Genomic DNA, 25,406 nt, shown 5'->3' with positions numbered 1-25,406 from the left:
CACCTAAAGCTTTCTGGTGTCTTGTATCTTTCTTGCCGGTTTCTCCCAGAAGCTCTCCTCCGAATGGAAACCAGAGATCAGGCTCCCATCTGGCAGTGACCACGTCATGCTCAAGTCCCTGGACTGGAATGCCGAGTACGAGGTCTATGTGGTGGCTGAGAACCAGCAGGGAAAGTCCAAAGCAGCTCACTTTGTGTTCAGGACCTCGGCCCAGCCCACAGCCATCCCAGGTATGACGGCTTTGCTTTCTGTGAGTTTCCCGCTTTGGATTAACGCACAAGTGCCGCACCTCCTAATGTGCCTGAACAGCCCCTGACAACTCGCTTGCTTACAGCCATCCTCATGATCGGTTGCCCATGCAAAGCTTAGTTTTGCTTTGTACCTAGCTGTGCAGTAGGTTGAGATGGACTGGACCCCCAGGAAGGCTTGGCCAAGCCTCCTGAGTGAAGGTCCTGTGTCATTCAGCCTTGGAGGACTGATGATAAGCCAGTCCGTGGGATCCCTCAGATGGGAAAGACCCCAGCTCCAGCCGAGCTTTGGATGCTGGTTGAGGAAGGATCCTTTTTCGAGACCTTATCTGCTATCTACCATTTCATACAAGGACCACGTAACTGTTTCGAAGCACTTTCTATCTGATGCTTGCTTACCTGCACAACTGTGGTCCAAATCTCTTCTCTGTGGGAACCCCAAGAGAAGGGACATATGGTGCCCAGTTAGTTAGTTAAAAATCCTCCCCGCCAAGGGCCTCTCAATTGAAACAAAGATTAAACCGAGCCACTTGAAACAGAACAAGTGGAGAAAGTAGACGCTGGAAACCCCCATCCATGAAAGGCAGTCCAGTCTGCTAGAGGCCGGGATGGGAGCAGCTCTCCCAGGAGATGCAGATCTGTCTCTAGGGATCCAGGACCAGCTCAAGTGTGGGAATAAAGTGAGAGTTCTGCTTTCTGGCCCAGCTGCCTCGCTTCTGATGGCCAGTCTCCTCAATGACCTAATTCCTCGGAGCAGAAAGAGATTTTCATCTCCCCTCTCTGCTTTTCCAGAGCAGCCATATGCCAACCACAGGCAGGAGAGGTGGGCATAGAATATGCAGCTGTAGCCTAGTGGAGGGGTCCCCATAAACGCTCTGCAGTGTTCAAGTATGGTAGGAAGATGCTCCAACCTCCCGGCGGCCTTCGTCTGGCCTCCATTATGCCTGTCCTGTCTAGAGTGCTTGCCCCCAGCTCTCAGCTCAGTGATCACGATTGCTGTTTCCAGAGGGAGAGAGGCCAGAAAGGACATGGGCTACTATGACACAGGGCTGTGTGTGTGGAAGTGCGTTGGTCGAGCAGCAGCAAAGTAGATCAGTGTGTGCTTCCCGATGGTTGGCTGTGCGTGAGTGTGTGTATCTGAAGGGTGTGTGTGGGCCCCCAGGGAGTTGGCGGCCATAGATGAGAGGTGTCCATGGTCCTCCCCTCTGCACTGACAGGGAGGCCCCTTAGCATAGGCTAGGGTGGGTGTCTCTCTGCAGGCACTGGTCATGTGGTCAGTGATGAAGCCAAGGTATCTGGTTGTGACTGTAAACAATGTTCTCCTCACTGCTTCGTAGGCTGTCCAAATAGAGGTGGCCCTTTCTATTCTCTGCCCCTTCTTTCTCTGCATTCTTGGGTCAGTTTTTCCCTGGAATTGACAGTCTGGTGGGAGTGTTCAGATCTGCTCGGCTTTTATGGGGCACTCAGGAGATGGGGGAGTGAGAAGCCTTGAGTGATTCCTTTGCAGTGAGACAGATTTCTACGGGCATCTGTTTCCCCGGGTAAGACTTCGTAGGTGGTGATTCCGACACGCTGCGTTCCCAGGCTGGGTACTGCCAGCGGCATCAGCTTCTGGGGTTGGAGAAGTTGGGGCCACTGGGTGTCAGATACAGAAATTCTGGGAAGACCAGTCCCCCGAGTCCTGCCCACCGGGGTTGTCAGAATCCTTCTGGCTAATCTCTCAGGCTCCCAGTTAAAGGGGAGGGTTGGAGGGGCTACTCACCTCCCCAGGAGGGCTTCGGGCTCTACTGCATAGGTTTTAGAAGGAGGTTGCTTGGTTGGACTTCTCTGGGACCTGCGAATAAAACCTCTGAATTACGAGATGTACGTTCACGGTGGAATTCTCTGGTCAGTGGGTGGTTGGAGGTGAGAGGTGCAGAACTAGATTCTCTTTAAGAGCACTATGGGTGGGGGGATTGTACAATAGGAAGAAGAGTCTGATTTATTGCTGAAAAGGTGGCCCCCATCCTTGCATACAGTTTGCTGCACATACTGCAGTGATCAGATGCATCTCTACCCCAACGTGTAAAAAGCTCTAGAGGCTATAGAAGGCTGTGGGGAGACTCCTGACTGCATCTCAGAGACCTCCCCTTATCAAAGGTAACACTTTCCTAATCAGACTCTTGTATTTGCCTGTGGAGGCTTCTGTTCTCTCACTTTAATTTCATTTGCTCGCTGACCCCTAACCCCTGAATTCACCCCGCTGTGCTGCTTCTGGCCTTGCTGAGCTTAGGAACTGGCCTTATGGTGATAATATGGCACTGAACTCTTCTCTAACCTTTGTCAGTTTAATTTACAAAGTTGAATTAACCTTTGATTCTTGCATTTTCTATATTTGACCTATTTTTTTTTCTTTTTATCTATTTTTTTTCTCTGTTTCTGTCTCTTCCTTCTCTTTCCTCCTTCCCCCTCCCTTTCCTGTGTCTGTCGTTACACATATCACCTTGGACGTCACTGGGACACCCCCACTGCCACATTTGTTTTTAAACAACCACATTCTCTCTGGGGACCCATTGCTTGGCACCTGCAGCGACCTTGGGAGGCTCCACCACGTCCTCCACCTTTGTCTCATTGCTTTTCTCTGCAGTGACTCTTCTCTTGCTCTGTTAGGAACTTGAATGCCAAAAAACTAAATTTGCCTAAGAGCCCGGTTCCTATGAGAATGATCAGTGCCCCCTTTGGAAGGATCTGTCAGGACTGCCATGGCCACACCACCAAGTTGTCTGTGCAAGAGGAAGGTTTGGCAATTGGAAAAAGCTGGACCTCCACACCTATTACCCTTCACAGATACTTTTGTGCCACTTCATAAGGAGTTTGCCCCCTTTTTCATAGCAGTATAAAAATGTTTGGGAGCTCTTCTCTTTACACCCTCTCTCTCTCTCTCTCTCTCTATATATATATATATATTAAAAGAACAACAACAAAAAACCATTACATTAGGTTTACAGAAAAGCTTCTGCACATCTGCTACTGGTTGCATTTCTGGTTCTTACCTGAAAATGATGTAGCAGAGAAGGATCTCTAAGTACTCTCTAAAGCTTGCATCAGATTGTTAAAATCACCCCGTGTCCCCATTGTAACCCTGTGCTCCTCTGCTGCCCTTCAATAAGTAGTTGGCTTCGCTTGCATTTAAGTGCCCCTGGTAAGCCCGCTGCGATTCACCGGAGCATTTTGCTGGCATGATGGGCAAAGTAAGTCCCCCTGTTGCCCATGCAGCGGAAGAACTCGGATTTGTTGAGTATTTTCTGGGGCTGATCCAACATTCTGGGAGGCGCTTTGGTCCTGGTAGTATAACCAACACCTGATGCTGGCTCTGTGAACAGGGCCAACCTAGGACGTGCTTGGCACCTATGGGCTCTGGAAGGTGCGTGTCTCCCAGTCAGGGTGATACCTGCTGCGTGGCTACAGATCAGTCACTGACCTCGTGTCTTGGCGGATGTGGCCCAACTGTGACCCACATTATCACGTAAGCATCAGTCCCCCAGGTTGGAAGCATCCGCTGTGAGCCTGGTGCGAGTCACACCCCCTCCCCACACGTGCTCTGTAGAGCGCGAGGCAGGGCCAGCCCAGAGTGCCCATAAATTGGAACCCAGCCAGCCTGTCATACTGCCCGAGTGCCCCGACCCCCTGTCGGTCAGTGGTTTCAATGACATTTTGAAAATTCTGGTGGAAGCCAGCTGCCCCTCTGCTGTTGAGGGTAGCCCCCGCCATGCCCAGGAGAGGAGGTGAGGTGTGTTTGTTAAAGTTCCCCGTAGAGACTCGAGTGAATCCTGCTCAGTGGCGTCCGTGTCTGAGCTCAGGGGTACCTTCTCCTGAATAAAAACTCCCTCCTCCGTTGTGGTCACATATCATTCCACATATCTCATCTCTGAGCATCTCCACAGAAGTTTGATTTCTGTTCATTTTGGTTTCTTTACTTTTTGGTTCTGTTGTCATTTTTTAATGTTCAAAGACGAGCCTTTCTCTTTGGGAATCCAAATGATCCTGTGGTCTGCGGGGCAGAGCTGCCCGTGGCAGTGGGCACAGGCCCGTGTCCCCAGCGCTGGTAGTTTAGAGGGTCAGGTACACACACCGGAGGCCACAGGCCACCCAACGGCTCAGCCAGGCAGCGCCTCTCGCCCTGGCCCCGTTGACCTCCAGCCCCGCCGTGAACCTCTCCCCCGGGATCCCCGATCTCCCGTCCCGCCATGGCAGCGGGAGCAGACACGGTTCTTAGGTACAAGGCAGAGTATCAAGGAGAGGCCCATGGTGCCTCCGGGCCCGGCGTAGAATCCCAGGGCCATTAGGAAGGCAAAGGAGGGAGACCTGGTCCTCACACAGGCCACCCGTCACTGTCCCCTGACTCCCGGCAGGCTCTTGGTATCATCTTTGGCACAAGTTTCATATTCACCCAGGAGGGCCCATCTCAGCGGTCTGCCCCACCCTGGGCCCAGTCCCATAAGCAAGGGCCTATGTCTGTGTTTCTGAAGATCTGGCCCAAAGTGTGGGGAGGCCTGACACCCATGACCCTGTCCCCTCAGCTCATTCTGGGCCAGGCAGGCCTCAGCTGAAGCAACGTTGGGGTCATTGCATTGGCCCCATTCGGATAGGCCCGTGGTTTGTAAGGGACGCCCTTTCGGGAGACAGCATTCAGGCACGCCCGCCCCCACCGGACACTGAGCCACCCTCATGGTGGCTGCAGTCCTCAGCCCCGCCGGGAGCCCCTGAGACAGGCCCTGAAGGAGGGAACGCTCGCTGCCCCGCTCAGCCGCCCTGCCCCCGCGCCCTGTCTCAGTGCTGCCCGATCTCGACACGCCACAGGGCTTCTCTGCTCGTGTTTTGCAATATTTATACGGCAGGTTTGGATCACGTTTTTCTACTAATAAGAATGCTAACATTGTTGTGTAGATAATCAGCGAGGCCTTGATGACGTTTACACCTTTGCATTATTAAAGGAAATAACAGTTCATGTGAACTCACCAGCGTGTTTGGATTTTATTTGATAGTTGTGTATCCTACAAAGTGCCAAAATCCCTTTGCCTCCACCTCACAGGTACCTGGATTACTTTGATTGCCCCAGAGAGCCCTTTAAATTGGACCCCAAACTCGTAGCTTGCTGAGTGGAGTTCTAGTCAAAGGAATCACTTTCCCTTCCTCATGAGGAGTGATGCAGTTTTCTCAGCTCTCCTAAGAGCTGCTGTGGGTCACCGCCTCCTTGGACTTTCCCCAGCAGACAGGGCGAGGGGAAAGTGCCTTTGCGGAGCCAGAAGGTGGTCACCTTGGGATCAGGGGCACGCTCTGGGCCACCAGAACCACAACTGTGTTGCAAGTTCTCGCGATTGCACGGCTCCCGTAACGACTTCATATCCGAGGCTTCACAGAGTGACGTGGTGACAGAGAGAATCTAAGAGAAAGGTCTCATTGGCAAGCCCTATTCTGTTTATAATCACACTTAGTTGGATGCCTCCTGAAAGCCCCGAGACCAGCCGTCTATTCAGCAGATTCCAGGAAGGAACAAGCAGACGAGTGAACCAGAACCTCAGCTTAATTTTTCCGAGAGTCGGAGGCGGGAGGGGGCACTTCTGCACTGATGTCCCGTGACACAGTGACTTGGGCCCCCTCAACTGCAAGATGGGAGATGTCTTCCCATTTTGAGGCATTTATGAGCATAGGCACTTGTAGGTCTCAGTCTTGGGCAGGCCAGGTGTTCAGTGCCGACACCTCCCAGACCAGGAACCACAGAGGATGTGCAGCCCCAGCTTCATAGCCTTACCGTTCAGCGCAGCTCTAAGCCCAGAGGTTGTGGAGGAACTGCTCCCCGGAAGCACTCTATGTATGCAGGTGTGCAGATGGGGTAGCCAGGAGAGGTCAGGGGAGGGTCATGCAAAGATAGACCCCAAAGTTGTTTTCTTTTCCTTTTGTCAAATGTTAAGCAGGATGCAGGAGATAACCTTTGTCCTTCTAATTTCCTGGACTAAACAATTCTGTAGCAGCCACCAAGAGGTAATGAATGTTGGCTTGACTTGGGTACCCTTTCATTTGCATTCTCTGTTTCCTTTATTTACGGTTTTTTGTAAAAGCTCCACACATCCTTTCTCCAGCTTGAGGGGTACCTCACTTCCTCTGGAAGTCTAGACTCTTAATGGTGAACTGGGTGGTCCCTTGGGGATAAGTCTTTTTTCTCGCCATCCATCAAGTACATCAGTTAGGTCAGGGCCACCAGGTAAGACTGCACAGCTCATCCTTGGGTGGGGAGTCATAGGAACAGCTGTTATTCATTGTAATGCAGGCAGAAAACTTAGAAACAGTGGTCCTCAAAGTCTGGGGTGCATAAGAATCGCTGGGGTGCTCCATCAAATCCTGAGCCTGAGCCTCAGCCCCAGAGATTCTGACTTGGTAGAATGGGGGAACCCCAGAATCTGAATTCTTAACAAAGCACCCCAGGAATTCTGCTGCAGGTGGAGAAACATTATGCTGAAAGGTACTTATTTTTCAACTAAAGATAAAATCATAAGACTCAATGAATAAAGATGGGACCTACCAATTGTCTTGCAGGAAAAAGTCCTGCTCGGTACACCCTGTGGAGGACATGGACATTAGGGAATCTGTACCCTGTGCTGGGGACTGTAGGACATCTAACATGCAATGACAGGCCCTTAGAGTTGAAGAGGACCTGAAGACATCCTCTATCCTAGGCTCTGCCCAGTGCAGGAACCTCATCCAGAGCATTATGGTACCCCGGCCAAGGGATTTTCCAGCCTCTTCTTGAATGCCTCTGGCAACAGGGAGCTCTTCCAAGGCAGCTCACACCACACTTAAATAGCTCTTGTGTGTTAGTTCTGTCTCGCGTGAGCTCAAGTTTGCCTCCTACCCCCATAGTTGCCATCCACTAGGGACACTGAATAAGGCTGCTTCCTTCTCATGACACACCTTTAAATATTTGGAGACAGCGTTCTCATCTCCAAGGCTGAACACTGTTCCTTTGTTCAACAAATATTCTTTGAACATTTCTTATAAGTTGGGTTGTCCTAGATGCTGGGGAGACAAGAGACAGGGTACCTGCCGGGATATTCTAGAGGGCGGGGCAGCCAGATAAAAGCATGTCAATGAACAGAAAATGACAGATAGGGGTAAGAGGAGCATAAAACAGGGTAATGTGGTAGGTACTGGGTAGAGGTGCCTGAGTAGATAAGAGGTCGGGGCAGGGGAGGGGGGAACCTCTGCAAGAAGGTGACATTTGAGCTGAACCTGCAAGAAAGCAAAGAGCCACCACAGGGTGCCGGGGCTGGAGGGTTCCAGGCACTATGACAGGAACGGGCTGGGCGTGGTGAGCAGATAGAATGGAGCTGCTCCCGGCTAGAGCACAGGGATTGGAGGCAGGGCTCAGTGCCCTGAGTTATGATGGTCAGAGGAGTGGGAGAGTCCACAGCACGTGTAATACCTTTTAGACCAAGGGAAAGAATTTGAATTTTATATCAAATGAGAGAGAAGACCATTGCCCTACCTTCTGTTTTATATCAGTCTCGTTGCCCTCCTGGCCCTTGGAGGTGTTGGCCTTGGCCTTCAGAGCAGTGCAGCCCTCTGATGGGTCTGCTGAGCCCAGAGCACAGGTGGATAACAGCTGCTTCTCCCACACGGAGCAGCTTTGCAGTGGTTTGCTTTTCTTCCTTAGAGACCTGACTAGTTCCCTAAAACCATATTTATGTATAAACCTCAGAACATGGTGTTAGTGCCTTTGAGTCCAAAAATACAGACATTCTTTCCCCACAAAAATACCTTAGGCTCCTTCTGCAGGAAGTAGACACTATTGGGTATGGGTGTCAGGTGGCCTCCAGCCCTGAGTCATGGGATGGGGAGGAAGCCCAAGGCCGTATTTCTTCCCTGTTCAGGGAAGCAGCTTTGGTATTCTGAAGACCAGGAAGGCCTGAGTGGCTTTCTTTGCTTTTGTGTGTGGATGTGTGAGCGCCACGGGGGAGCAGAGTGGACGGTGTGCTACTGGGGAGAAGACCGGCTCTAGCTGACCGCAGGGACCCGTGGCCGGTTTCCTGCTGCCAAAGCCCAGAGACAGAGTGGTCAGAGCTGGGTCCTCTGAGCATGGAGCCCGTTGCCAGACTCGGGCCTTCCTGGGGAACAGGCTGTGTCTTCAGTGTGGGGTTGAAAGGGAGCAGTGGGGGAGCCTGAGGAGGGGCTGGGAAGCAAGAGCAAGGTCCCAAGGAGGCAAAAATATTCAAGATCCTAGGAGGTTCCTCCAGCGCAGGCCCAGCTGAGCCCTGGGTGCCAGGAATTAGGTTGTGAGTGGTCGTCTCTTATGTGCTGGCCAGTGGCCTATACACTGAATTGAAGTTAGAAATAAGGGCCATCAGAATAGGACAGCAGTTGAAGGAGCCCCGCCACGCCTGAGCAGGGCCCCTGGGACACACAGAGGGCCTCCCAGGAGCACAAACCACATGGAGACAGAGTGTGTGGCCCATCTCTGTCACCTTGGGTTACCTATTCTTTCCATTATTTGGCACGTGATGTGGCCAGAGGCCCCTGGGCCTGGCCCAGATTCAGCAAAGGCCCAGTGAGACCCAGGTTGTGTTGGCCACAGTTCCTGCCTCCAGTCAACACACCTGGGTGACCCAAGTGGGTCCGGAGGACACAGGAAGCTTCAGACAAGGTCTGGTGGTACGATGGGGCTGCCCCTCTGGAACCCTGTCCCCCCAGAAGAAAAATGAAGCAGGGTACCCACTTTTCAGCCTGGGGTCATGTTTTCCACACTGGCTTCCACAGAGCTCTGCATGGGTCCTTGCTTCCCCCAGCACAGCCTTCCGCCTGCCAGATGCTGGTGGGAATCACCAAGCGGTCGGGTCCACCGCAGGCGCCTAGCACCAATCACGAGGGGGCCCTATGGAGCCGAGCCTGGGGTCCTTCTGTGATACCATCAATAGCCCAGGGCCCCCAGGGGATTCTAGATGGACACCAGGGAGTAAGACACAGAGGTTGAGTCATTCCAGTGAGTCCAGCTAGAGCAGGGATGCTGGGCGCTGCTCAAAGGTGAGAATGTGTGTCCGTCTGTGGTAGGCACGTGTCCTGTGTGAGTGAGCCTGTCGTGCGTGGGTGCATCTCTGGGTGAGTCGGCTGGGTTTCTTGAAATCTGATCCAAGCGTGCCTGGCTCCCAGATGGTGAGTATTCCCCGACCTTCCACCTTGCCCTCTGGGCCTAGCGAGGCCCCCATATCTCCAGAGTAAGTGAGCTTCATTCGTCTTCCTGGTGCAATGAAGAAGGATATGGTCCAAAGTCGGGATCCTCTGGAGCGGCTCCTAAAGAGGGGGAAGGAAGCGCGGAGGTGCACGGGGCGTCTTGATGTGCCTGACGTCACCACAAGCCCAAAGGAAGCCCTGGGAACCCTCTGTCGCCCCATCTGGGACCCTGTCCCTGGCAGCTCCCAGGGCTCACGGGGAGACCAACTGAGTGTGGGTTGAGAGCAGGGATGGAGACACATTGCCCAGTCTCCTCCTGACGTGTGGGTGCCTTGTGCCCTTGTCCCCTGGTCTATGAGAGGAGGCTGCCATCCCTCCCTCTTGAAGAAAGAGATGCTGTTGTCTCAACACCTGGGGGTAGAGAGGCCCCAGGGAAAGTGTCACTCTGAGCACAGATGCCACAGCCGTCCTGTGGGCTCTACCCCACCGCCAGGGCTGTTGCTCAGCAGGTCCAGGTCTGCATCTCATTGTACTAACCAGCACCATCCCTCTCTCCCTCCCCCTCAAGCCAACGGCAGCCCCACCTCAGGCCTGAGCACGGGCGCCATCGTGGGCATCCTCGTCGTCACCTTCGTCCTGCTGCTGGTGGCCGTGGATGTCACCTGCTACTTCCTGAACAAGTGTGGCCTGCTCATGTGCATCGCCGTCAACCTGTGCGGGAAAGCCGGGCCTGGAGCCAAGGGCAAGGACATGGAGGAGGGCAAAGCCGCCTTCTCGTGAGTGCAGACCTGCCCTCTGCTGCGGAGTGCTACGCTCTGCCCCGGCCTGGGGCCCAGCGAGGGAATCACCTTAGCTTCCCCACTGGAAACCCCGAGGGGAGCAGAGCATTAGAGAACTGTCTCTCAAAGCATGGTCTTCAGGGGTACCCGTTTAAAAAGCAGACAGCTGGACCCAACCCCACATCTAGAATCACATAGACGTTTGAAATCCCTCCATAGGTCAAAATGAGGGGAATTGTCAGAGCTAAGCCTGGAGGGGAGCTACCATGGAGGGGTCAGCATTTGAGAGACACACTTGCCTTGCTGCCGTTCATGCATCCATCATTCAACAAATACTTACGGTGCAGCCGCTACAGGCACGGCACCATCCCCAGGCATTAGGGGACAGCAGCGAACAAAGCAGGTGAAAGTACCTGTCCTGGAGGACGATCCAGCGTCCTCCTGCAGGATGTGCTCCAGCATCTCTGGAGAAACAGATCCTGAGCCAAATAACAGGAACCTTCACAGACTGTCACTGGGTGGGGCTGAGGTGGAGCGAGGCGAGAAGGGACGGAGCAAGGAAATCAGTTGTTAGCACCACCCCATGCCAGGCACTGTATACACACACACACACGTCATGTACTTATACATGTATGTACATGCACACACACATATGTACACATGTTTTACTTACATATACGTATCGCTATACTTATACATGTGTGTACTTACATATACTTATACGTATACACATACATACATCATATACTTTCACGTATACATACTTACATATACGTACACGTATACTTATATATACATCATATACTTATCCATGCTCGTACTTAACGCATACGTGTGCGCATATGCGTACATACTTACGTGTATACAAATCTAGATGACTTGAGCACTGGACTGTACCAGGCAGTGTGCTAAGCACTTTATATCCATTATCTCAGTTAATGTTCATAACGTCCAGGCAAGGTAGAGACTGTTATCTGCCCCATTCTCCAGGTGAGGAAACGGAGGTATGAGTGAGCAGGTCACACGGCTAGCAAGAGCGGAGGCTGAGATGCCGCACTTGACTCTGGTTCTGGATCCCACCGCCCCCCCACCCCAGCCTCGAGCGAGGCACAGGTGCCTGAGCCGTAGCTGGCTTCCCTGGGAGCCCCCTGCATCCCCCAGCTCCCTGGGATGGAACCAGCAGAGCTGTCTCCACAGGAAAGATGAGTCCAAGGAACCCATTGTGGAGGTGCGAACTGAGGAGGAACGGACCCCAAACCACGACGGAGGGAAACACACAGAGCCCAACGAGACCACGCCGCTGACGGAGCCCGAGTACGTGGGCGGGGCGGGCTGCCACCTCCTCGGCAGAGCCTCACAGCCACCACATCACCCTGCGCACAGCTCCATGCTTCCCACCTACGGCTCCCCAGCCGAGCATGGCAGGCTAGAATTCTGGAGTGCTGGGCCAGGAACGCGTGACCCCACCCTCTCCCTAGAGAGGAGGCATTCCTGATTCTACCTGGGTGGCTGTGGATGCCTTAAAGGCTCCGTGCATACACGGGATCCCTAGACGCTGTGCCCAGGTCACACACACATTCTGGAAATGGCTTAAGGAGGCAAAACTTCATTGAGAGAGGCTGAGCTTAGCAGATTCTGTTTAGGATTTCCAAGAATTCTAGGGTTTTCTGCCTTCTTCCTAAAAGGGCGAGGGAAGCTGGGGCCCTGGTAAAAGCCCCCTGGTTCTCCTGGTCTCGGAAGCCTTGGGGACCCCCAGTCAGAGCCACATCCAGCTGTGATGGTAATGACCACGTGGGTATCGTGGGTCCTGTGGGTTTGAAGGAAATGGAGCTTAATGGAAGCACAAAATCTCTGGCTGGACCACCCACAGCCCTGAGGGACCACGTGGAGCCCTCTTCGTCTCCGGGGCAGGTGGGCCCAATCCCCCAGGGACCTAGGTATGACGCCTGCGGTGGTGGACACTGAGCTCCAGCTGGCCTCTCCCTGAGTCAAGACGCAGGCAGGGGTCCGAAAGGGCCGCCAGGGCTGTAGGGAAGGGAGCCCGTGCAGATCGGGCGGGGAGTCAGCAGGGAGGAAGGTGACAGGCCCTGTTAGACTGCCGAGTTCTCTGTTGTCTCCTGTGTCCTCTTCTGCCCGCCTGGGCGTGTGCTTCCTCTGGCGTCCTCCTCTCTCTGTGGGCCTGTGTCCATGCCTGTGCGTCCCCGCATGCCAGCCCCCGGCCCCCGCCTTGGCCTCTGCCCTTCCTGGCTTCTCTGTCCGTCTCAGCTTCATCGTCTATCTCTTCTACTTCCTGTCCTCCCCACAGGCTGCCTGCTGACACCACAGCCACTGTTGAGGACATGCTGCCTTCTGTCACCACCGTCACCGCTAACTCTGACACTATCACCGAAACCTTTGCCACTGCTCAGAACAGCCCCACCAGTGAGACCACCACCCTCACCTCCAGTATCGCCCCCCTGGCCACGGCCGCCCCTGATTCAAACTCTGTGCCCGCCGGCCAGGCCACCCCTTCCAAGGGGCCCGGCGTCGCCACCACCTCCCCGCCCCCAGCCTCAGCCCCCAAGGTCGCCCCCCTCGTTGACCTGAGCGACCCCCCGACCTCAGCCCCCGCCGCCAGCAGCCTGTCCTCTAGCGTCCTGGCAAACCAGGGGGGCGTGCTCAGCCCCAGCGCCCCTGCCAGTGCGGGCGAGGCCCCCAAGGCCCCTCCGGCCAGCAAGCCGGTCCCACCCCCGGCCGGGGCAGCCGGTCCCCTAGCAGTGGCACCGACGACCCCCACCCCAGAAGTCCCCCCGGCCAAGCAGGAGGCTCCCGGCACCAAAGGTCCGGACCCTGAGCCCACCCAGCCCGGCGCCGCGAAGAGCCCGGCCGAGGCAGCCAGGGCCCTCGCCAGCCCGAAGAGCGAGGCGGCCTCCATCAGCACCACAAACCCTGCCCAGGGCGAGGACTTTAAAATGGACGAAGGGAACTTCAAGACCCCAGATATTGACCTTGCAAAGGATGTTTTTGCAGCCCTGGGCTCTCCTGCTCCCGCCGCTGGGGCCAGTGGACAAGCCCCTGAGCTTGCTCCTTCCACTGCCGACGGCTCTGTTCCTCCTGCACCAGCCAAGACCGAGTACGGCCTCTCTCTGTCCATTGTCGTTGGGTGGTGTCCCGTGGTGGTGGTGTGCGTTTGTGCTGTGTCCTCCCTGTTAGATGTGTCTTCAGCCTACTCCAGAGCTTCTCGGAGGCGACTGTCAGCCAGGGGCTGGGCCGAGGCAGAGAGTGGGGACAGGCAGCAGGCCCGGCAGGCAGCCGCCTGCTGACTAATTAGGCCACGTTAATTAGGTTTTATCCTTATCGTCCTCGCAGTGGCGTCTGTTGCCCCTGGAGGAGCCTTTGCATTCGGGCCACTGATGAGCGTAGCTTGGGAAGTGAGCTAAGGAGGTCAAGGTGCCCTGATCGGCGACGCTGGGGCCCACAGACAGTGTGTCATCCAGGGCAAGACCGAGTCCCCACCAGAATGGCACGGGTATTCGGGAAGTAAAGAGGCAGACCCTGAGGCTCGTGTGGGGAGAGGATCTGTGTGGTCTAGAAGGCCCTGTCACACTCCAACCGACACACCTACCCACCCACCCTTGCTTCTCCTGCCCTTGAGGGACTGGGAAGACGCAGAGCTCCCAAGCACTGCATGACTGCTGGGTCTTCCAAGTTCGAGGCCAGGTCCTTCAGCTTACAGGTTTCTTCAGTGTGAGGCCAAAATGCAGGGGCACCAGCTGGGGCTGGGGTCTGAGTCTGCTCTGGTGTGTCCTTAAGCCAGATTCTCACTCTTGGGACTGATAGAGGCAGAGTCAGACAGAGGTTTTTATAGAGGCTCCTGTGGCTGCTCCCAGATAAGCGGAGGTGCTGCCCCCAAGAGCAGCAAGGGGACCCTCCCCAGGAGCCCCGAATCTGTCAGAAAATAAAAGGACAGCCCTGCCCACCCAGCTCCCCTGCAGCCCGGCAGCCCACTCTGGCCTCTCACCAGACTCCCATGGAAAGCTGCCTTAGTAACAAAGAGCATTTTCTTACCCTGCCCTGGCAAGCCATAGAGGCATCACCAGGAAAGGCAGAGCACAGAGGGGCGGGGGTGAGGACAGGCAAGCACAGGTGGTTTGCAGAGGGCCCCCTGGGATCAGTACCAGGGAGCCCAACATACATGATTTATACCAAGCTGGGCTGCTGCAGCCATGCAGCGTGAGGAAAAGCCTGCACCTGCTGCACTTGCACCACCCCAGGTAAAGCTGGAGCCCCTGGCATCAGATTAGGGCCGGAAGGGCTCCTTCCACTGATTCAGTGGCTCTCTACTTTGGCTGCAAGTTAGAACCACTTGGGTGCTTTTAAAAGTCACCACATTCATACCACTTAAATCAGGATTTCTGGGGACACGGCCCAGGCATCAGTGATTTTTAGAGACTCCAGGTGATCCTGACGTGCAGCTGAGTTTGGAGACCAGTGCTCTAACTGGAGCCCCCTTTGAGGAACTGGCCAGAGGGTGCGTTACTGCAGGCCGTGGTCTCAGTGCTGTTTTCCTGATTCTCCGCAGGAAGGGTCCTGTAGAAGCAAAGCCGGAGTGCCAGGAGACAGAAACGAAGCCAGCGCCAGCCGAAGTCAAGACGGTCCCCAACGATGCCACACAAACAAAGGAGAACGAGAGCAAAGCATGATGGGTGACGAGACACCAGCAAAGATCAAAATTAAAAGTGACACAACAGCTTCACCAGAGCATCTCCAATATCTCATACACACACACACACACACACACACACACACACAAACACACACACACATCTCATTCCTCTAGTGTCTTTTGCCTTTAAAAAAAAAACTAAGCAGATCAACGTGGGATCTCCTTTTTGTAGGTTTATAGAAAGGGTTCCTTTGCTGCGCACTCACTTGTAAGAAAATGAGACAAAAAGGTGAAACCCACAGCCAAACTAGGACTCTCCGTTCCCTGAAACCATTTAAAAATCAAACAAAAGGACCCCAAATTAAGAATCTAGGAAGCTCAGAAAAATAAAATATCTAGGTTCAGGAAGACCGCACTTGGTGTTGCCCAACTGGCACAGACCAGGTTCAGAGAAATACTTCCAGACACTAAGACTAACCGAATGAACAAAGTCCAAGTTTATTTTTATACTTTCAGTCGAGTTTGAACTCTGTAAAACCTCATAAATAAGTTATAATTTCTGTTCACTTTGTATTTGTTCAGTATGCAAAGTGTGTCACCCTTTCTAGCTGAATTCAATTCCCACATAGACTCTTGTTTTGTAGGAAGAATGCCAAATTGCAGCTTCTGGGGGTAGATCTCAATTTGCAGTATTCGGATTTCTTTTCCTTTCCTTTTCTTTTTCCTTCTTTTTTTTTACCTTTCTGCCAACTTTGCTTTCCAGTGTTTACAAGTTGACAAATGTTTGACTTCAGTTGTGTTTCAATGTCCGTGTAAAATGGCTGCCTTTTTTTTAAGTTACAAGTACTGCCTACGGGTGTAGGATCATCACAGGACAGCGTTACGAAATCTGATTGTTTACAGTGGCTCTTCCCCCCTTTCTGATTTGAAATTTTTGCCTGTGTGCGACTCAGGTGAAAATGCATCTCGTTCTGGAATGGTTTTGCTTTCGGGTTTTCAGTTCTTTTTTGTTTCCTAGGGGGTTAGACCACTTCTGATTAGCTACCACCTGCCTGTTATCTGTGAAAAGGATCTGCTCCCCAGGCATCCCTGTCCTTCCTTTTGAAGGACTCTTAGGCTTTGTTGAATGAAGCAGAGAAGATTGTATAGTTGGGGCTGGTCTTGGTGAACACACATTTTTACCCCAAACATCCCCTTTTTTTGTAGAAAGCCAAATAAAATATATACGTACAATTTCCTTTTGAGCCCAGAATCTAGATTTGAGCGGAAGAGCATGTGTGCTTCAGGGAATTAGTGTCTTTTTTTGGAAGTGTGTTGAAGTAAAATAACATCGGCCTTCTGTTCACTTAGGCAGCGTTTGTAGAAACAAAAGAGAGAAAAAAAAAAAAAACCCAACCTGCTGTCTGGAGTCATAACACAACTTTCCTGGATTGGAAACCAAGTGGGGGAAAGAAAAATACAGAAACTTTAAGGGGGATGGGAGGGGGGAGAAGGGAAAAGCCAGCCCTTTGTATAGAAATTTTGCTTTTTTTTCCTCATTCTACTTTAGAACTGCAAGCTTGTGCACTGTGGATGCGTGAATATTTTAGTGTGAAACGTGTTTTTGTCATAGTATTGAAATAAAACTTCAACATAGTTTGGTTGTGGAAGGTATAGCAGATAGCTCAGAAAAAAAATATTCAGGAAACAAAAATAAATCTTAAAAGGAATTGAAGCCTTTAAACAAAGAAAATGAAGTCAAAGAGATTGTGTTAATGAAGATGATGCTAAGTCAACAGAAATCAGCACCCTGCAGGTCACCTTTCGCAAGGTACAAAACAGCAAGAGGTTAGGGTAGCAAGACTTCCCCTGAGTCTGTTCTGTGGGCCACACTCCCCAGTGTTCTGACACTTCCGCAGACTCATCAATGGCGCTATGCTAGATAATCACATCAAACTGTGAAAAATAATGGTCCTGTCATTTGCTCAGTGTGGGGTTATTTTGCATTTTCTCAGCTCCTGGGGATGGAAATGGAGGATCCCAGTCTACACAGCTCTGGCCCTTTGATGTTAGGGCTTGCACAAATCTATGGTTCGAATGCACAGGCCCTCAGGAACAAGTCAGGTGAAGACAGTTGTTAGAGCACACAGAGCACACAGCAGATGGGAGCTCCTGGGCGTCTGAGACAGACGGGGGAGGACCCAGCGGGGAGTGGTAGGCTCTTCCGGTTCCCCGGGTGGTCAGTGGAATCAATTCCTCATCTTGTGATGTTAATGGCTTTGACTACCTAGGCCAAGCCCACGCTATACCTCGTCAAGACTGTGCATCTCACTCCAAGGGGTTGTGGTCAAATAAACTGATTTTGGGTTCCGGTGGTTAGGAAGAGAAAGAGGTATGGTCAACCCTCAGATAACCTGGCCCAGGGCAGCTGACTCCCCTGCCCCCTCCCTAAACCCTGGCTCTGCCATTGGCTGGAACCCAAAACTCTGCCAACCTTTTGTTTTGCCTCTCTCCCATCATCCATAGATTTGTCTCTGCCTGCGTGAGCTTTCTTTCCTTTAAAAAAAAAAAAAGAAAGAAACAGAGCAATGCTTTCTTTAAAATCAAAGAGGGAGTCACTTTATTTTCAAGACGTTCTATCTTTTACGTTAAAGGATAAAAGCTTATAGTTTTCCTTTTTTTAATTTTTTGAAGGAGAGATCACTCTACCGGTTTCCAGTGGCTGTGTGTCTATATGTGTATGTGCCATACATATGTATTCACATAAATACCGGCGTGGCCAGATTCTGCTGGAGGGGCGCTCAAGTGCCATGCACAGGGCCTCGGAACCCTGAAGGGCCGTAGTATATATAGTGCAGCTTTGAAGTGGAACGCTATTTTCACACTTTTCTATGGAGCCTTCCGTCCCAGGTTTTCACTGTAGGCTGTCTGTCTGGATGGTGGTTCTCAGATCTCCATTAACATCTCTACCCAGCATTCCCGACTTCGGGGGCCTTCTCTCTTGTTACAAACTTTTTACCAAGTGAAACATCGATACCACCTTTGTTTCCATTCTCACTGGTGTAAATACTGAGTACTAACTGAGAATTTTGACTTTGCATTCTGTCAGAATACTTGTGTTCAATAAAAATTGAAAGAAAAAAAAAAGCTCTTATGGTCCAACTGGGATTTATTTCAGATCCGTGGAAGTCTGGCATGTGAATCAAATGTGGAAATGCCTCTGGTATTTTTCTTTTTCTTTTTACCTCATTTAAATCCAGGGTCTTGAGTTCATGTTGCCTGAATGATAGTTTTTAGTCTTTTCTCTCAGGTTGTTAGAGGAGTCCTCGTCGAGAAGGGCCAGACATCAGATTCAGAAAGACTGCATTCAAATCCTGGTTCTGCCACTTTCCTGTTGACCTTGGAAGAGTTACCTAATCTCCTCCAGACTCAGTTTCCTCTTTTGACAAACAGGAAATACCAAGCTGTTAGAGTTGGGGTGCTGGGTAATGAACGAAGCAGCATATAGGAAAGCCTTGGCACATAGTAGGTGCTCAACGAATGGGAGTAGAGCTGTTGCCTCCCTGGTGTGTGATAACATCAAACCCACCTGGAATAACAGTGTACACCTGAGCTCCAAGGTGCCAACGCCGAGGTAGATGCATGAGGCTATTCTAGAATACGTGATGCCTCTCCGTATTACTTTGTCATCCCGGTCAGCACGTGGAGCCTTAATTCAACCCCTGGGATTTACTGAAACCTCTGATCTAGACAGAGAGGGAAGAAAACTTTGCCTCAGCTCAGAATTCTCTTGCATACGCAGCTGTCTGGCTGTGTTGGGAAGCAGCAGCCAGTAGAGTTGGGATCATCTATTAGACTATGGAATCAGGAGTTCCTGGGGAAGAGGCCAGGACGAGGGTGAGGCAAGGAAGGAGCCCAGGGAGCAAAACGTAACTCCTTCTCAGGGCCAACCCCGCACCTGCGCGAATCTGAGTGACACCATCTTTCGGGTCTATGGCCCTCACGCTGGTTTCAGCCTGGGTCAGCGGAGCCTTCTCCTGGGGTGGTATCTGCAGCCACTCCCAGAGTTTGTCCCTTCCCTGGCCCTAGGGCCTGTTTAAATGGCACAGAACGACATGCATCTATGTGACTTCCTGTGCCGCGGATTTCCAGCTGCATGTGGGGTGAGGGGCTCTAAGAGCACATTGCTTTTCAGGATTTGGGTAACCCTCTCCATTGATCCATGAGGGCTTGCTTCCAGAGCCTTCCTCCTTCAGGCTAGTCTCCTCTCTGATTCACTAAGTATTTCTTGAGTGTCTCAAGGTGCTCCAAGAGACAGCAGTGAACAAAACACTCTCCGGTGGAATGTGTGTTCAGTGTGGGGCTGAGGATTCTAGACAAGAACCTAGTACATTGTGGAGTCATTGGGCCGTCCACCTGCATTCCAGTTCTCCCCCCCCTCCTTCCCAGCACGTGACGGGATTACACTTCTCTCTTCACTTCCAGTAGATGTGGCCACGTGGCTTGCTTCCCACAATGATACAGGAGCAGGGGAGTGCATGTCCCTTCCAGGTGGAGCCTTTGAAAGCCAGTGGATCTCTTCCCCTGCCACAGCAGTCAGCGGCACTGCACGTGGTAGAAGTGCCATCACCTGGGCCCAGAGTGAGGGGTGTGAACAGAGGACCCATGATGGGCGTGGCGTGTGCATGTGATCAACCCAGTGAACGTTTTAACAACCAGCTCTCCAAAGAAGGAGGGGAGAGGTGGGTATATAAGTACGGGGGGTGTGTGTGGTGTGTGTGTATGTTTATTAGAAACTTTGCCGATATAAAGAATGCAATTTACAAATAGTAAAACAAAGTACCCTACGCTGAAATGCCATGTACCCAATCAATGCAGATGCTTTGGTTCATTTTTGCTGAAGTCTTGGATCCATAATCAACCTACGGCTGCAACTGATGGATGAGCGAACTTCCAACGTGAATGTCGCCTGGTATATTCACTTATGTTAATAAGTAAGACGAAAGCGACACGATGAAGAGCGATGGGCCCGGGCTTCACTCATTTATCAGTGGTGAGCAACCTCTTTGCCGAATCAGGTGTAGGTGTTTGAATACTGCTTCAGTTTCTGCTCTTCCCGGTGGAATGGCTGCGGACGGGACACACTCTGAAGTGTGACCTGCACCATAAGTGCTTGCCCCGTCACTTTCTAAGTCTAGACAGACACACGCAGAGAGACACAAAAACAGCCCAACCCTGATTTGTAGCCTTACTGATTTCAGGGCTGTGTAACTATTCCCAATATGGCTGATTTCTACGTGTCATCACTGCATGAGGAGTTAGGTAGGAATGCACAGCATTCCTAATATATGGTGGTTCTCTCTAATATACTAATATATTAGTATTTCCACAATACAAATAAAAAAGACATAGATAACCTCGAGCACAGAGGTCATAATAATATGGAGTAATAATAATAAACTTCATATACATTAATAATAATAGTAAAATGTTGTAAAACAATGGAGATCTGATGTGTTTTGAGTAGGTACTCGCCTCATTTTTAATGTTCATTAATTGGAAGTGTATGTAATTTAACTTTTAATAATGACCGTGCTTAACACTGACTTAAGTTTCCTGAAAATTTAACAATTGGCTCTTCTGATCCAGTACAAGCTGGCTTCAGCATACCACTGCATAACCCTTTATGTTATAAGCCACTTCACCTTGGGATCTGTTACCATAACGTTATTTAGCCTATCACGGCTGAATCAGGGAGTGGTCAGTCCTATGGACAACAATAAGTCCAGGTGAGGGGGGAGGTCAGAGTAGTCTTCTCTGAAATGATGACATGGGGCAGTGACCTGAAAGAAGTGAGCTGCTGAACTGTGCAAGTATCTGAACGAAGATATCTCAGGCAGCGAGAACAGCAAGTGCAAAGGTCCTGAGGTAAGGACTTGCCTGGTGCGTTTGATAAAGAGCAAGGAGGGCAGTGTGGCCGGAGCAGAGAGCAAGGGATGGTGTAGGACAGAGGCTGAAGAGGTAGGAGATAAGTCAGTGGTATCCACAGCTAGACCACATAGGGTCTGTAGACTATGTTTAGAATTTTGGCTTTTTCTTCAACTAAGATGGAAAGCCAAAGGAAAACTTTTAGCAGAAGACTGACATGACTTCTAAGTTTTAAAATTGTCACTCTGGCTGCTGGGTAGAGAATAGACCACAGCAGGGGAAGAGAGGAAGTAAGGGTACCAGTTAGGAGGCAATGATGTAGATGAGACAAGATGGAGTGTGTGGGGCAAGCTGGATCCAGCGGAAGTGGACAGTGGCCAGATTCTGGCTCTGCTGAAGGTCAAACTGTCAAAAATGGATAATAGATTGGATGTGAATTTGAGCGTGGCGTCAAGGGTGACTTCCAGATCTGGGGGCCGAAACCATGGAAACGATGGGTTTGCCATCTACTCTCTAAAAGGAGTAAAGAAGAAGCAGAGTTTGGGGATGCAGACTCTGGTTCTGGACACTTTAAATCCGAGATCCACGCGAACACCCTAGTGAAGATTTTGAATAGACTGAAGCTCGAGTGTCTGGAGACACAGGTAGGAGCTGTCAGCACAGAGCTTGGGTTTAAAACCCTGGCACTTGGTGAGGTCACCCAGGAACGAATATAGATGAAGAAGAGGAGAGAACCAAGCATGGAACCTGGAAAAGAAAATTCACAGGCAGCTCTATGTCAGGGAAGAAACTGAATGACTCTTTATCTGGCACTTAGAACAACGGCATTTACACAGGGGGTCGGCGGAGGAACAAGCTCGCACTGACAAGGTGAAAGACCACCTGATTCCATCTGATTCCAGGCTGTCCCTGCCGTGTGCAGTCTCCGGACTATGCCTCTCACATGTCGAAGGCTTGACGTGTGCTCAGGATCTTCCTCTCCCCTGAAGCTCCTCCGTCGCCCTGGCTGACTTCAGCGCTTTATGCCCACAGCCCTTCCAACACGCAGCTTGACCTCCTCGTCTCCGTTCCCTGGTCCAGCACGTCAGCCACTCGTTCCCAAAATGCCAACACTCCTTCGCCTCGATGTTCTCACTTTGCGTCTCTCTTGAAAAACTCCAGCCCCGGAAAATCGTCTGGCTGCCGGCTCTTTGCTCACCCCCGGACAGCTGGCCGCCTTTGGAGAGAATCCAGGTAATCAGTCACAATAGTACGAATAGGTAAGTCCCTCTCAACTAGACTCTGGCACTAGCACTGCTGGACAATCTTACGGATATTTCTCAGCAACTCGTTGATAGGTTACAAAACGTCTTCACTTTCCCCAAACCAACCCCTCCCTCAGCCACGCCTTCCATCTCAGCTTATGGTCTTGCTTCCTTCTCCTAAAGGAAAAGTACAGTTGGCAGGAAGGAGCAACCTCAAGCACCCACACAAAACCTACAACCCCTCTGTCCCCTTCCCCTCCCCCCGCCACCATCTCTTGGCTCCCGTATGAGGAAGCAGCATTTCCCCTTCCTAAAGGCTATCTCCATCCCTGGGTGCTGGCCCTCCTCTCCGCCTTTCATGGGGTCTTTCTTCATCCATTCAAGATCCATTCCACAAACATCACTGAGCACTGGCCCCAAGGCCATGACTGTTGTAGATGCTGGGGAAACAATGACCCCCCTCTCATGGAGCTTACACCTAAATAAATATATGATTCCAGGCTGAGTGCGGTAAGAAATATGCAGTGAGGAAAGGATGCTAGCAGGTCACGAAGGAGGAAGGGCTGTTTGACATGCATATCCTCAGGTCTCTGAGGATCTGGCATTAAGCAGAGACCTCAAAACATGAAGCAGCACGTGTTCCAAGCACTCAGAGCCTTTCTCGGCTGGCAGGCTTGCGTGGTGGGTCAGACTCTCGAATGAATATGAAATGAAAATTTTTTTCCAACGTTGAACTTAATTTCTCCTTCAATGTGCCATGCCATGGGGTGGTAGAGATGTAATCTCCATCAAACTAAGACCTCAGCCCTCTCAGTGTTGCTGCCACGACCCCTAATCGTGTTAATCTCCAAGCCCATCACAGTGATTTTCCCTTCATACTCCATGTGCCAGAGTTAGTGGAAAAAATTGTATTTCCTTAATTATGCCAGGCTGTTTCTCACTTACGGGTCCTGGCATGTCCAAGCGTTTCTTACTTTCTCTGGAATCCTCTCCAGCACCCGCAATGCCCACTAATCCTTCACTTTTACTTCATCCTCAGGTCTCGGCTTAAATATCTCCTGATCAGGTAAGCCTCTCCTGACACCTGATCCAGGTTGCCTACTCCCCTGTTCGATGTTCTCTCCAGGGCCAGTATACAGCTGGCACTCGCAAGTACGGTTGTATCAGGTGGTTAAAATATTGAAATGCTTCTTCGCTGTTGTAAGCAACTGCTGTCGCCCAGCCCCTCACACAGGATCTTTCAAATGCCCCCAAGATCTCACAGCCCACGGGGCTGCACCTGACCCTGAAGAGGGTCTTCAGGGTTCTGTTCTCGTGCTCTAGCTGGTGTCCATAGCTAACATAACCCCACACTTTTTTTAATTTCTAATTTAATGCTTCTCTTTCCCTCTGATTCTAAACTTCTCCAGGGCAGGTTCTGTGACTATCTTACTTGCTTGGCGCCTCATAAAGCACCTGCCACAAAGTAGGAGGTTGGTATTGGTCTGCTTCATGAATCATGGAGTGAATGAATGCATGAATGAAGTGAACATATCTATATGGACACGAGCCATGGTTCCCTGCCCATGTTCATGTGTATGTGTGTATGTGAGCGTGTGTGTGTGTGTGTGTGTGTAAGTGCAAACAGGTTCTGTACCTGGCCAGGGAAGATGCCTTTGAACTTGAACCACACAGCAGTGCCACTCAGTCTTGAAGAAGTCCACCCTAGGGACCAGGGAAGTGTCTGGTCATAGGGCTCACATGTGGCCGGAAAGGGTCTGCTCTGCCTGTCCCAGTCCCTGATCACCTTCCTCCAGGCTGGTAACCAAGTCCAGCCAGTGAGCAGCCCCTCCACGATGGAGCCAGGCTGGGAAGACTCGGGTTAGGGGATCATGAAAGGGAAGAACATCGCAGCTGGGTCAACCCCATCCTGTTACTCAAACCCACGGTTATCTGACAGGCAGGACTGACCAAGCTAGCCCGGGAACCTCCTTCTGTGGAGTTTCCTCTAAGGGGAGAATCTCTGGGCTGGGAGGCTGGGAAGAGCAAACAGAAGGCGAGAGAACAGGCTGGTGTGGTCTGTGAAGGCCTCCCGGTCCCCAGGTCCGGGTGTCGGTGTGTTGGCCTGCCGGGGACAGCACCGTGCAGTTGCGTCTTCCTGAGCAGGTGAGCCCAGGCGCTTGGCTGTCAAGCCTAGCCCAGAACAAGGAAAGCCACAGGGTCTGTCTGCTTAGAGCACTTCTTGTCACGATGGCCATCAGCAGCCTGCTGGAAATGCGACAGTGAACATGAGGAAGAAGCTTTGACGAGCTCTTGGGCTGAGAGGGGGTGAAATTTCTCAGAGGTCCAGACTTTGGAGCCCAGGGATCCAGCCCACAGGTCCTGCCATACTCTGTGTCTTCATGCTGAAGGAGGAAAGAAAGTGGGTCCGTAGAGACAAGGAGAGGGTCCCCCACGGGCAGCCACCCCCGCCCCACCCCGCCCAGGCTGGGAGGTCAGTGGCGGCACTCGTCCGCAGCCACACTTGGCCGAGCTCCTCCATCATCCCCTTGGCCAGCCTTCTGGGTTTCCTGAGACACCGTATAAACTGCACATTACTGGATCCCAGATCCTGAGGCTGCAGGTCTGGGGTGGCGGGATTCCGTTGTAGCTGGCCCTGAGACCGCAGATGGAGAAAGGCTGGAAGGCGGGTGTCTGGGGACCATCTAGCTTCAACATCCCCGCCGTGGGCACCTGGCCTGAGGGCCCAGCCCGTTCCGCTAAGGGCAGGAAGGAGCTTCTTCAGGAGGCTCTGCGGTACCGCAGGGACAGACAGGAAGGGCTGCAGACACAGTCGGGTGTCTGGAGTCGGCAAGACACTGCCCGCGGCTCAGCACACTTCATGCTGGAAGGCAGAGTTAGCATCCCAGCAAGCCAGCCGTTTGAGACAAGGAGCAACCAACATGATGTTGTGTCCGAGGAATAGATGTGAACTCCTGCACACTCCCTGAAATCCAACTGCTGACGCGTGTGCCGACAGGATGGGGCTTAGCAGCAGGGCCTGTGTTTTGAGAAAGAAAGAAAAAGACAATGGATTTTTAATTGGCTATAAAGTCGGTATGAGAGGTGATGCAGTGTAGACATTCAACAATACTTGTGATATTGACACTGACTGTTGTATTTATTTTTACTTCACACTTCTCGAATACTATGTCAGCTGCTGTTCTAATTAACTTAAATATTTACTCTGTTAGTCTTTATAATAATTCTATGAAGTAGATATTATTGTTATAAACCCATTTTACAAATGGAGAAACTGAGGCACAGAGAGGTTTCCTAACTTGCCCAAAGTCACACAGCCAGTAAAAAGCAGAGTCAGAATCTGAACCCAGCCATAAGGTACCCATAGCGAGGAACACGTGAG

General features: G+C 51.7%; 1 protein-coding gene across 8 annotated transcripts in view; it reads left to right on the top strand.

Annotated features, from left to right (window-relative positions):
• NCAM1 (neural cell adhesion molecule 1) overlaps positions 1–16,254 on the top strand; it is a 324,416-nt gene extending 308,162 nt beyond the window's left edge. For 5 of the 8 annotated variants that reach the window (XM_029209096.1, XM_029209095.1, XM_029209099.1 and 2 more), the window contains 4 exons: positions 53–230; positions 10,018–10,225; positions 11,426–11,542; positions 14,790–16,254. In XM_029209096.1, coding sequence (XP_029064929.1) covers positions 53–230; positions 10,018–10,225; positions 11,426–11,542; positions 14,790–14,910 — 624 coding nt within the window. In that variant the 3' untranslated portion in view covers positions 14,911–16,254. Of the gene's footprint in view, positions 1–49; positions 231–2,817; positions 3,165–10,017; positions 10,226–11,425; positions 11,543–14,789 lie in introns of those variants that run through there. The other 3 variants (XM_029209101.1, XM_029209102.1, XM_029209097.1) reach the window with 2 other exon arrangements.
• The last annotated feature ends 9,152 nt before the right edge of the window (positions 16,255–25,406 follow it).

The sequence above is a fragment of the Monodon monoceros genome, unplaced genomic scaffold (genome assembly GCF_005190385.1).
Source record: "Monodon monoceros isolate NGI ecotype Baffin Bay Population unplaced genomic scaffold, NGI_Narwhal_1 Super_Scaffold_7, whole genome shotgun sequence".
Lineage (NCBI taxonomy): Eukaryota > Metazoa > Chordata > Mammalia > Artiodactyla > Monodontidae > Monodon > Monodon monoceros.
This window is presented reverse-complemented; position numbering and strand designations above follow the sequence as displayed.